Source organism: Diaphorina citri, unplaced genomic scaffold (genome assembly GCF_000475195.1).
Source record: "Diaphorina citri unplaced genomic scaffold, Diaci psyllid genome assembly version 1.1 scaffold882, whole genome shotgun sequence".
In the NCBI taxonomy this organism is placed as follows: Eukaryota; Metazoa; Arthropoda; class Insecta; order Hemiptera; family Psyllidae; genus Diaphorina; species Diaphorina citri.
The window spans coordinates 47,381-58,978 of record NW_007378314.1 but is presented as its reverse complement, the minus strand read 5'-3'; the positions used below and the strand labels follow the sequence as shown (position 1 = coordinate 58,978).

Below are 11,598 nucleotides of genomic sequence, written 5' to 3'. Positions count from 1 at the left end.
AAGGCGGAGTGCACCCTAAAATGGTCAACACGTGTTGTTCCAGACGATCACTCATCCAGATACGAACCACGCACAACGTTGCTTAGCTCCAGTGACCCGTTGATAACTGGTGCATTCACCGATTTATTGTGCCGATTGCAACACAATCTGATGTATTGAGCAACATGAAATAAAGCGATCACGGAAGAAATATGAAGATACAAAAATGAGTTTTCATCTAACATTCTAAACCTACAGCAACACAATCTGATGTATTGAGCAACATGAAATAAAGCGATCACGGAAGAAATATGAAGGTACAAAAATGAGTTTTCATCTTGTGATGTTGTTGGTGTGTAAGTTTTTATTTATAATATAAAAAGGAGAGAAAAGGATGCTGGGAGAATGGACTTGTCCAAGTTTCATAATAGCAGAATTAGCAGGTCATAGGGGTGTATTTTATGATTATAGAGAATGTATGGAGAAATAATATCCATAAAGGTTAGATCCTTGGGACTTAGAAATACATATTCTTCCTTGATCTTTAAAAGAAGTGTTTTTCAAATGTTTATTTATTTTAAAACGAAAATGACTTTTTTGAGGCAGTCTTTTAAGTGCGAAAGTCATATCAGAGCCAGAGCTTTTTATACTTTGCTTTTCACTGGGGTTTCAACCAGCTCAACTGTCCTCAAAGGCGGAGTGCACCCTAAAAGGGTCAACACGTGTTGTTCCAGACGATCACTCATCCAGATACGAACCACGCACAACGTTGCTTAGCTCCAGTGATCCGTTGATAACTGGTGCATTCACCGATTTATTGTGCCGATTGCAACACAATCTGATGTATTGAGCAACATGAAATAAAGCGATCACGGAAGAAATATGAAGATACAAAAATGAGTTTTCATCTAACATTCTAAACCTACATATATCTTGGTATCCTACCAATAAAACGACTAAAACGAGACGTTCATACTCCAGCCATCTTATGAGACATTGGAAAACCCTCATCAGCAAGTTTGAATTTTTTTCAATACGTAGCGAGCAAGTATTTTAGCAAACAAAAAAATACTCAAGTGGAAACGAGACAGACAAATGGAGAGGTACGGATGAGGGAGAGAGAGGAAAAAGTAAATGTTTACATTAAAGGCACAAAAAAAATCGAATGATAAAAGAGAAGAAAGGAGAAAGAGGAGAAGAAGAAGAAAGGGATAAAGCAGAGAAGAGGAGAAAGAGGGAAAAATATCAATCACAATGGATAACAATTTTCAAAAACAAAGGAGAAAAATCTCCCGCCATTTTTACCCTTCCTGCGTAAAAAATCCCTTTGCGTCTGCCCTTTTTTTGTAAAATATCCCATACTTTTATGCTGATGCTGTGTGGAAAATGATTCCCTTCACATTTCCCTCCCATGTATAATAATTCACCTTTTACCAACATAGTTTTTTTCTTCCTTATCAAGATTTCCCTGTTAACTTTCCCCTATGCAAAATATCCTGATATAAAATCCGTGATTTTTTTTCTTTTTTTTTTTTGCCCTTAAAAATTGATTTTGAAGAAAAGAACACAAAGGACGCGCCACTGAAAACACGGGTAAGGAGAAATGAGAAACTCATTGAGAAGAAAAACCGAAGCAGAAGGAAAAGAAGATAACGAGAAATAAGTGTATAAAAGTATGAACAGACTACGTGGGAGGTAACGATAAATTTTTTACCCCGCCCTACCCTACATTGTCTTTATTCACCCCGCCCTATCCTACATTGTCCTTATTTACCCCGCCTACCCTACTTTGTCTGTATTTACCCTGCGTTACCCTACTTTGTCTTTATTTACCCTGCGTTACCCTACTTTGTCTTTATTTACCCTGCGTTACCCTACTTTTTCTTTATTTACCCTGCGTTACCCTACATTGTCTTTATTTACCCTGCCCTATCCTACTTTTTCTTTATTTACCCTGCGTCACCCTACATTGTCTTTATTTACCCCACCCTATCCTACATTGTCCATATTTACCCCGCGTAGGACGTAGGACCTAGTTCTTCGTTAAACCACTTTATCCTATTTATCGGCCCTTTTTACCCTTATTCACCAAATTCTTCTCTACTTGTTTCTGTCTACCTTCCTCTAGAAACATTGTCTCTCGCAATCCGTCTAAGAGGAGAAGTTTGAGAAAAGGGAGGGGGAGAAAGAGAAGAAGGAGAAGGACCTGCTCTCTCTGTCTACCCTCTCTTTCCCTATAGGAAAAATTTTCCTTTCCTTTTCCTCTCATAATCTCCCTCCTCTCTTTCCCTCAAAAATAAAATTTCTACCTCTCCTCCTCCTTCTTTCCCTTAAAATAGATAAAATCTCCCTCTCTCCCCCCCTTCTTTTTTTATAACAAGGGAAACTTTGCACCTTCTTCTCCCTCTGCCGAGAGAAACTCGATTTCTTTCCCCTAAACAAGGAAAAACTCCCTCCCATCTACCTTCGATTACTAAGTTAAGGTAGAAACGTGTGCGAAACTGGTGACGGGAGGGAGTTGCATCAAACTTTTTTCCCCCCAAGTAACGAGGGAGAAATTATAGGGGAAAGGAAATTTTGAAGGGCGGGATATTTTGTTGTATTTTGCTGGGAGAGAGGGATTATTTGTTAGAGCTCGGGGGAAAATCAGATAGGAAATTATGTGCGGGAATAGGGGGAAATATGAACGAGCTGGAAGAGAGGGATTATTTTTGTTCCAGCTGGAGGTAAAATCAGGTAATAGAGGGAAAATATGTTAGACGAGCTGGGTGAGAGAGATTATTTGTTCCAGCTCGGGGTAAAATCAGGTGGAGGGAAAATATAACGTAGGACCTCATCCTGAGGATCCTTCACGCCAGTGTGCCGCTCCTCTGCCCTCTGAGGGCGATATCCTGTGTAATAAACAGTAAGTAGACCTTACTCTTATTGGTACCTCCTGGTACCTAGTACTATCTTAATACAGACTGCTGAACTAGCAGCTCCTCTGCTCTCTGAGGGCGATATCCTGTGTAGGTAATAAACTGTGAGTACACCTTTAGCTTGAATATTGAGCTTTAAAAATGAAAAATTTGTTTCTGGTTTTAAAATTTAATCTTTTTCATGTAAGAAATAGCTTTGACTTTTCGCACATTGGATACCTACTTTCATAGACGTATGGCATTTACTAAAAACCGCTCGACAACGCTTACAATGTGCCAGAGGCCTTGTTCTTAAGGCACTTGTCTTGGTGATCCAATCGCTCTTCCTTTTTTTCAAGTCTGAGGCACTGGAAAAAATATTGAGCTTTAAAAATGAAAAATTTGTTTCTGGTTTTAAAATTTAATCTTTTTCATGTAAGAAATAGCTTTGACTTTTCGCACATTCGCTACTTACTTTCATAGACGTATCATTTTCAGATGGCATTTACTAAAAACCGCTCGACAACGCTTGCAATGTGCCAGAGGCCTTGTTCTTAAGGCACTTGTCTTCGTGATTCAATCGCTCTTCCTTTTTTCCAAGTCTGAGGAGGCACTGGAAAAAGTATACGTCTTGTAATATTATTTTGGTGTGATATCTTCCAATGAGTAAACATTCTTCTAGTTCAAACAATTCAATTTCTCTCTACCAATTCAATAATATATCACTCAAGTAAAATAGTACCTACCTACTAGTAAAAAGAAAGATTCTTACTTATTTACTTACTGCCGGGTTCTGAGAGGCTGTGAGGACGCAAGACCTCCACATACCAGACCAGTCTTCTCCAGAGTTCTCGGTTCTGGGTGAAAAGAAAGATTCTATTCCATATTTGCCTTTTACTTCAGGTTTGTAAAGGAAGAGATCTGTGAAACCTCGTCGGGTCCGTCATCCTACGCGACTGTTATTAGCAGTAATTTACCAGTACCTAGTCCCCCTGTAGTGCACCCTACGACCAGTGGAGGAGCACAGGACAAGAAGAAGGATCTGTACTCGATCATTCATACGATCAACGCGAATAAATCTCAAAGTAAGTCATCACTTCTCTTCTTCTTTTTCTTCGCTTTTTCCCGTGTTCAGACGGGGTCGGCGTTTTTCGTCAGCCTCTCAATCAGCCCTAACTAGGGTGATCGCTTTGGGCTGACATTTGGTTTTGGCTACATATTTTACGAGTGGTCGCACTCAACCTTTGCTCTTTCGTTAGCAAGGGAAATTCAGGCTGGTATACTGCCTGTTCAAAGTCCCCCAGCCAGACATTTACATCAATCAATAAGGGCTTCTTCTTTTTCGCCTTTTCTCGTGTACAGACGGGGACGGCGTTTTTCGTCAGCCTCTCAATCAGCCCTAACTAGGGTGATTGCTTTGAACTGACATTTGGTTTCGGCTACAAATTTTACGAGTGGATGCCCTTTGCACTCAACCTTTGCTATTTCTTTAGTAAGGGACCATAATATTTTTTAATAAACATTGCATTCATTTACTCTCATCTCTGACTTGCAGCAATGTAACCTATGTCCTGTCCGCGGAGGCTGTGTGATTAAGATGCACAATGCGTACGCACATCTGCCGTGTGTACTCACTGTTATGAGTGAAACTTGTACGCTGGACAATGTCCATCCTATAGACCTGTTTGTCAAGAAGAATTTTGCTATACCTCAGCACAAAGTAAGTAAAAAAATCACCGTCCCGTGTACACGGTCCGGTACGGGATGGACGGAACAGAGGATACTGTGAGCGAGAGGGACATTTATGAAACGCCCTCGGTTCTTGTCGACCAAGTAGAGAGATGTGTAGAAAGGGATCGTCACTCTGTAGCTGGAAATTCATCTGACGGGCGAGATCTTTTGAAAACGCATAGCAGGCCCAGAAGTGTGAACGAATAGAGGCTGTGTGATTAAGATGCACAATGCGTACGCACATCTGCCGTGTGTACTCACTGTTATGAGTGAAACTTGTACGCTGGACAATGTGCATCCTATAGACCTGTTTGTCAAGAAGAATTTTGCTATACCTCAGCACAAAGTAAGTAAAAAATCGCTAGCAACCGTGTGAATGGATCTCTGAACGGATGCTCTGTTGGAGGTTTCCCGAATGATGATCGTGTGAACGAATTTCACGGGCCTAGCAACCGTGTGAACGGATCTAGAGACGGGCCTAGCAACCGTAGGAACGGACCTAACGGGTATAACAATCGTGTAAACAGATTTCAAGGGCTTGGCAATCATGTGAATAGATCTCTGAATGAGCGGCCTGGAGCTTTCCACAATGACGAACGTGTGAACCGGGCGTTGAGTGATGTGAACGGAGCTTTCCCGCGAGATATATGTAGACGAGAGAGATAGACTGAGACAGGCGCTGTCTTTTGCCACTTCGTGATAAGATTCGATTTATCAGATGACAGATCTCAACGTGTTATCAAATTTATTTGTGGTAAAGCGAGCTTTTTCACAAATTTATGGGTGTCACAGCATTACAAAGTGCTTCCTTTGCAATCAATTTCCATTTTTCAAGAATATTTTTTTACACTGGTAATGCTGCCACTGGCCGCTACTCGATTAAAATAGCTACCCACTTGTCCTCACGAGGCTGAGAGCACCCCGAACTCCAAGCACACAGCCGAGAAAACTTCGAACCCGGGACCTCCAGCGTGCAAGCCTAGTGTGATACGCAATCGGCTACCTTTTTTTAGTTTCCTCTTCCTCTATCAAAGCTCTTAATAAGGATACAAAGTTTTTTTTTTAAAGATTTTAAAAGCGGTGCGACTTTGAATGACATGTGCTCATTATTTTAAAATCGGTGTGACTTTGAATGGCATGTGCCCCTGATAAAAGAAAATCGTCGATATAAAAACGAATTATCAAAAAACTTAGAATTTACTTCGTTCGTTCAACCACCCCTTTTTTTCAACTCTTCCCCAGTGTGTGTTTTTCAATAACCTTCTTCTTCACTTCCCCAGTGTGGGTTCTGCAATCAGCCCGGTGCCACGCTCCCCTGCTCCAGCCCATCCTGTACTGAGCGACTACACCCGATGTGCGCGACCCTAGCGGGAAGTCGCCTAACTATAAACCGACTGGACACAGAGCACCCTAGCGGCAAACTGAGTGTACTGTGCTCGCGGCATGACCAGACTGAGGCCCAGTTTGTAAGTAGTTCTCTCGCTGTTCTTATTAACTGATGTATTTCTATGTGGAGGGTGTAGAAAGTGAGTGAGTTACAAATAGGTCTTTCAGTGAACTACTGAGTCAGATCTTGACTTCCTGAATCGTACACAAAAAGTCCACTCCTGTACTGAGCGACTACACCCGATGTGCGCGACTCTAGCGGGAAGTCGCCTAACTATAAACCGACTGGACACAGCTCACCCTAGCGACAAACTGAGTGTACTGTGCTCGCGGCATGACCAGACTGAGGCCCAGTTTGTAAGTAGTTCTCTCGCTGTTCTTATTAACTGATGTATTTCTATGTGGAGGTGTGTAGAAAGTGAGTGAGTTACAAATAGGTCTTTCAGTGAACTACTGAGTCAGATGTTGACTCCCTGAACCGTACACAAAAAGTCCACTTTGAGGCTTAGGTGTAGGGGCAAACAGCCCTAAGCTTATACGATGGGTTATACTTACTTATACAGTAAGCCCTTAGAAAAAAAAAAAAAAAAACTTGGGTAACCATGGACGCCATGGTGCATTTGAGAAAAAAAAATCATACTTACTTCCTCTACAAGTTGAGGGTCCAGAATTTCCTCTCCCCTCTCATCTCCTCTCACAATGCCTGTCCATGGTACTGGGGAAGACTTTTGAAGGACGATCTCTAGTCTGTAATAAATTATGAAACAATCAATCCATACAATTATGTAAGAAATACGAGTAACTTGTGATCATTATCTTCAATGCTAGAATCGTGATTAACACGGTGGCCTTTGGATCTGGAGGTTAGTGGTTTGAGTCCCAGTCAAGACATGAAATTAATTCATCGAGGTGAACTAAGTTGGGAACGACATTTTTGATAGGAATTAAGTATGACTAAAGCAATTAAAATTCCTTTGGTGTCCATAAAAAAGCTTTTCTTACCGATCTTTTTCGATCTTCCACGTTGTTAGATTGGCGTCTATCGTTTGTACAGTGTTGCCACTCAGTAGATCTTTATCACGACACGTGACTCGAATGTCTGCATTGGTCACGCTAATATTTACGTCACCTGCAAGAGTGTAAAATAGAATGAAATATAGTAGCCTAGTTAGTTTGGAGCTTGGAGGTCAGCACGCCTACAATGAAGATAGGTAAGACAAAAGATATTGCCTAATAAGTCTGAAGAATTCAAGATAAAACAAAAAAAAAAAAAAAAAAAAAATGTATATGGAAACTGTTAGAAATAATGTACCAGACAAAAGGTAAATGCTTCCAACCCAGTAAGAGTAGTTGGCGTGGAAGGTAGCACAGGCACAGCTACCCTGTAAACGCTAGGTCGCGGGTTCTATTGCCGCTCGGGGCGAACTTTATCCCAAACAGATAAGGTTCGTTCTCGGAACGGCTGGCTTTCTCCCTATACTGTCTTCCTTCTCTCTTCTCTGTTCGATTTTAACACGATGAGACCTCCGTTTTTAAAGTTCCTCTATCAAACTTTCAATAAAAGGAGGAGATCTGGAGGTTAGTGGTTTGAGTCCCAGTCAAGACATGAAATTAATTCATCGAGGTGAACTAAGTTGGGAACGACATTTTTGATAGGCATTAAGTATGACTAAAGCAATTAAAATTCCTTTGGTGTCCATAAAAAACCTCTTACCGATCTTTTTCAATCTTCCACGTTGTCAAATTGGCGTCAATAGTTTGTACAGTGTTGCCACTCAGTAGATCTTTATCACGACACGTGACTCGAATGTCTGCATTGGTCACGCTAATATTTACGTCACCTGCAACAATGTAAAATAAAATGGAGGTGACATTGGACAAGTAAAGTAAAATAGAATAGAATATACCTTGTTTATCCTGCTGGGATAGGACTGAAAAGTCCCTTTTCCGCCACAATCTAATCAAGGTCTTATATATTTTGACATATTATGGGGAGTAAAGTAAAGTAAGTTAGGTACCTCATTTCCTATCTTACCTTTAGTCACATCTGAGTTCATCGGGAACCAGAGTGTAACATCTTGATTGGTTTGCTGCCAGAAGTAAGCTGGTTCTTGGTTGGGTTTAGATTTGGGCTCAGGGGGCAGGATCTGTTTTTCAGAGTCGGATACAAAGGTGAACGACTTGTCAGCTAGCAGATAGAGAGCTGAGCCGAGCTTGTTCAATGCCAGGTAATGGACCACACCTGAAAAATAAAGTTTTGTACCTTTACCTTTCCTTTCCCTTAAATTAAGTTCCTATGATACCCACTAAAAAATGATGCTACTAAATTTTTATGTGGCTTCTGAGACTCGAACCTCAGCTCCACGGATTAAAAGTCCAACGGTTCTACTTGGACTGATTGCCAAAACGGAAATAACAAAAGAAATGGGATTTCCTACAAAAAAATAATTTCATTTATGTACTTATTCTGCTGAGGACTAACTTCACTGTATAACTGCTGAGTTTTTTAGTGACGCAAGATCAACACTTCTTACATCAACCTCACTCAGTGTAAGTGGGGCCAGGAAAAGAACACTATTGTTCAGATGGTCACCTATCCGAAAATAGCGACGCGAAACCTTGATCAACTTCAATGATCCATTGGGACTGGTGCATTCAACGTGCTATCACCACTGGATATCACTGATTTTGGCCGCCTGTGCCTCTCAGAATTGATTTACGCACCTATTCTCCTACAGTACACCTTGTATATTACCTGGGACATGAATCTGTCTCTGCCGTTTCAAGCACCAGCCTTGCTCTGTCCTGTGCAATGATATCCAGTTGATAACATTCACCAGTTTACTACTTGACTCCCCATCCAGAGGTCGCTTGGTTCGATTCTTCTTCTTGTCTTCGGATTCATCTGTTGTCTCCTCTGAAAATTAGAAATAATGGGTGTCAAATTTTAGGGCTTCTTTTCCCATTTCTTTCTTTCCTCGGAATTCAAGAGTTTTTTTCTTCTTCTTCTTCTTCTTCTTCTTCTTCTTCTTCTTTTTAAAGAGGTTTCATTGAGAGAACTCTAACTGCTATGGTCTATTTGCTAGGTTTTTATTTGCTTTAGGATTCAAACCTTTTACTTCTTGCACAGATAGAAGACAAGTGTGCAGGACTTGACTGTCGTTACTATCACAGAGGACTGAATCCAAGATGGAGAATATGCTGCCTTTACCCAAAACTTCAGAGCTGTATTCAACCTGGAAAAGAAAAAAATAAATGTCAAAGGTTATTATGTACTTAACTACTACAGTACCTACCTATTTTTTTTGGGCAACCTAGAGTAAAGACTTGTGGAAGAGGTATTCAATTTCAATAAATAGGTAGAAAAAAATAGGTGTTTATCAGATCAAAAATTCAAAGTCTGTTACCTGTTTCAAAATTTAAAAAAATAGGTACCTACCTAGGAGGAAGGTTAGGTAAATAAGTAGGTAAATAAAAATAAGACATATTACCGTCCAGGGTACGTTGTGTGTATTGACCACATGCAGAGTTCCAGCTCCGTCTGATAGGACACACAAATCCTGTGATACAAACTGAAGACATACATTCCAATGACCAGGAACTCTGCTCTCATTGGATGGAATCTCCCATACTTGATGTACACCCTCTAGTGTCAGACTCTGAAAATTATAAGAGAAAAAATATGAACTCCCTGGTTCTGCATTCCTCCTTCCTTTCCTAGTCTCCTCCAAAAATCTCTACCTCCTCTTTCTCCTCCAAAATATACCTCCTTCCTTTTACACTATCTAATGCCTCTAATTATCTCCCTCTCTCTCATACACCCCTCCTTTTCTCCTCTTTCTCGTTGCTTTCAATATAGGCGTGTGTGTGGCTTAATTATAAAGGCCCCATTTACAGTAATAGAGCCTATTTTGGGACTCCTTCCTCTCTTAACTCATCCTTCTAAATATTTGTCCTTTTTCATCTATTCCCTCTCTCTCTCTCTCTCACTTACTTACTTCTTTCCCCTCTGTCCTTTGTAAACCACTAATTACCCAGATACAAAGGTTGTGTGACAAACCATGTGAATTAAAGTCATTGAAGTACGATTTTACTGTACAATGTACATACTTGTGTTGTTACTACTTGTTAACTCTCACTTATCCCTGGTCTAACAATCACTTTAGCACACAAAAAGCTCATCACCTTGAGGCTTAGGTGTAGGAGCAAACAGCCCTAAAAGTTGACTCTCTCTCTCTCTCTCTCTCTCTCTCTCCTCTCCCTCTCTCTCTCTCTCTCTCTCTCTTCTCTCTCTCCCTCTCTTCTCTCTCTCCCTCTCTCTCTACTTTTTTCCCCTCTGACCTTTGTAAACCACTAATTACTCAGATACAAAGGATGTGTGACAAACCATGTGAATTAAAGTCATTTAAGTACGATTTTACTGTACAATGTACATACTTGTGTTGTTACTTGTTAACTCTCACTTATCCCTGGTCTAACAATCACTTTAGCACACAAAAAGCCCACTCTGATGCTTAGGTGTAGGGGCAAACAGCCATAAAAGTTGCGTTAAGCTTATACGAATCTATCCGTAGTCCAACAGTTTTAAGCCTGTTGAAAGACAAAAGGGTTGGTGCCTTCCTCACACAAAGGTTATCCCTCGCTATTCACCGGTAGAACTCGGCAGCGGTCATGGGAACCCTACTTGGTTCTTTCAACTTTGAAGAAGTTTTTTTTTTTTTAGAATAGTCTAAGTTTAGTCTAGTTTAATCTAGTTTTTTTTTCTACAGTTAAAAACCTAAATTTTATATATTTTTATCATAATAAAATTTAATTTTAACAACCCTAAAGGGGATTTAGCTAATGGCGGAGCGTTAATTGATCTCAATAGAAGTGAATGGGTTGAAGAACAATAAATTAATGACGAGTTTTTAACATACAAACGAGAAATCTTGGTCTGAAGAGGATAGAAAAGGTACGAAAGTACCAAAACAGAGAGAGAGAAAAAGGGAATTTCCTTTTCTGAATTTCCCTAAAAACCAAGAGGGAGATGTGGGAGAGAGCCAAGTTCCTAGAGTCGAAAACACGGCCGCCGCCGTTTTGGGTACCTATTTTGCTATTTTGTTTTCGTTCTTCTTGTGATTTTGAAAATTAATTATTAAATATTTTGATAAATACCTACGGTATAACTCTCTATTTTAATCTACGTAGGTAGGTAGATAATTACCTATTAGGTCTCCTATTGATTTTATGGTCAATTTTTTGGACATTGATTTTTCATTCATCTGCGCTTTCATGGAACTTTCTAAATACCTACATATAGTTGCCTACCTTCTGTAGGTCTCTATCCAATGATACCCGATGTCCATTTCAATCATAATCTACATTAGGGTAGAAAGGGTGAGAGGGTGGGAGGGAGAGAGAGAGAGCGAAAACTGAGAAAGGGACACACAATATGTCAAGCTGTCTCTCCCTCTTTATATATTGTGTATAAATCTCGCTCCCTCCCCCCTCTCTTCCTCCATTTCTCCATCTCTTTCCCCTCCCATTCTCTATTATCAATTAGCCCAAACTGATTTCAAGATAAGCTCCTACGCGATCAGGAAATGAGAAGCAGAAAGTAGTA

The 11,598-nt window shown here is 40.3% G+C and overlaps 2 protein-coding genes and 1 long non-coding RNA gene across 5 annotated transcripts; 1 reads left to right on the top strand and 2 right to left on the bottom strand.

Annotated features, from left to right (window-relative positions):
- LOC113468891 lies at window positions 1-2,796 on the bottom strand. Of its 2 annotated transcripts, none has more exons than XR_003392481.1 (2): window positions 902-2,796; window positions 1-231 (listed from the first exon to the last, which is right to left on the bottom strand). It is a non-coding gene; the product is annotated as an uncharacterized LOC113468891 (long non-coding RNA). The 2 variants fall into 2 exon arrangements; XR_003392482.1 differs by having other exon boundaries at window positions 906-2,796.
- A 1,591-nt stretch (window positions 2,797-4,387) lies between these two features.
- Window positions 4,388-6,548, top strand: LOC103512774 (histone-lysine N-methyltransferase TRX1-like). Of its 2 annotated transcripts, XM_008477558.2 has the most exons (4): window positions 4,395-4,459; window positions 4,817-4,953; window positions 5,888-5,961; window positions 6,239-6,548. In XM_008477558.2, exons 2-4 carry the CDS (start codon window positions 4,831-4,833, stop codon window positions 6,381-6,383), a joined length of 342 nt encoding a protein of 113 aa, XP_008475780.2. In that variant the 5' UTR covers window positions 4,395-4,459; window positions 4,817-4,830; the 3' UTR covers window positions 6,384-6,548. The 2 variants fall into 2 exon arrangements, with proteins under 2 accessions (XP_026681965.1, XP_008475780.2); XM_026826164.1 differs by lacking the exon at window positions 4,817-4,953 and having other exon boundaries at window positions 4,388-4,596.
- LOC103512773 (nudC domain-containing protein 1-like) lies at window positions 6,452-10,071 on the bottom strand. The gene is made up of 8 exons (XM_026826156.1): window positions 10,054-10,071; window positions 9,485-9,652; window positions 9,106-9,229; window positions 8,749-8,910; window positions 8,029-8,235; window positions 6,996-7,122; window positions 6,638-6,740; window positions 6,452-6,466 (listed from the first exon to the last, which is right to left on the bottom strand). Exons 1-8 carry the CDS (start codon window positions 10,069-10,071, stop codon window positions 6,452-6,454), a joined length of 924 nt encoding a protein of 307 aa, XP_026681957.1.
- Between the last annotated feature and the right edge of the window lie 1,527 nt (window positions 10,072-11,598).

Coding starts and splice junctions, on each gene's coding strand:
- LOC103512774 (XM_026826164.1), top strand. CDS start 4,474: ATGCACAATGCGTACGCACATCTGCCGTGTGTACTCACTGTTATGAGT. Junction 4,597..5,887: donor TTGCTATACCTCAGCACAAA/GTAAGTAAAAAA, acceptor TCACTTCCCCAG/TGTGGGTTCTGCAATCAGCC. Junction 5,962..6,238: donor ACTGAGCGACTACACCCGAT/GTGCGCGACCCT, acceptor ACTACACCCGAT/GTGCGCGACTCTAGCGGGAA.
- LOC103512773 (XM_026826156.1), bottom strand. Junction 9,230..9,484: donor CACACAACGTACCCTGGACG/GTAATATGTCTT, acceptor TTTCTTTTCCAG/GTTGAATACAGCTCTGAAGT. Junction 6,741..6,995: donor TGGAAGATCGAAAAAGATCG/GTAAGAAAAGCT, acceptor AATTTATTACAG/ACTAGAGATCGTCCTTCAAA.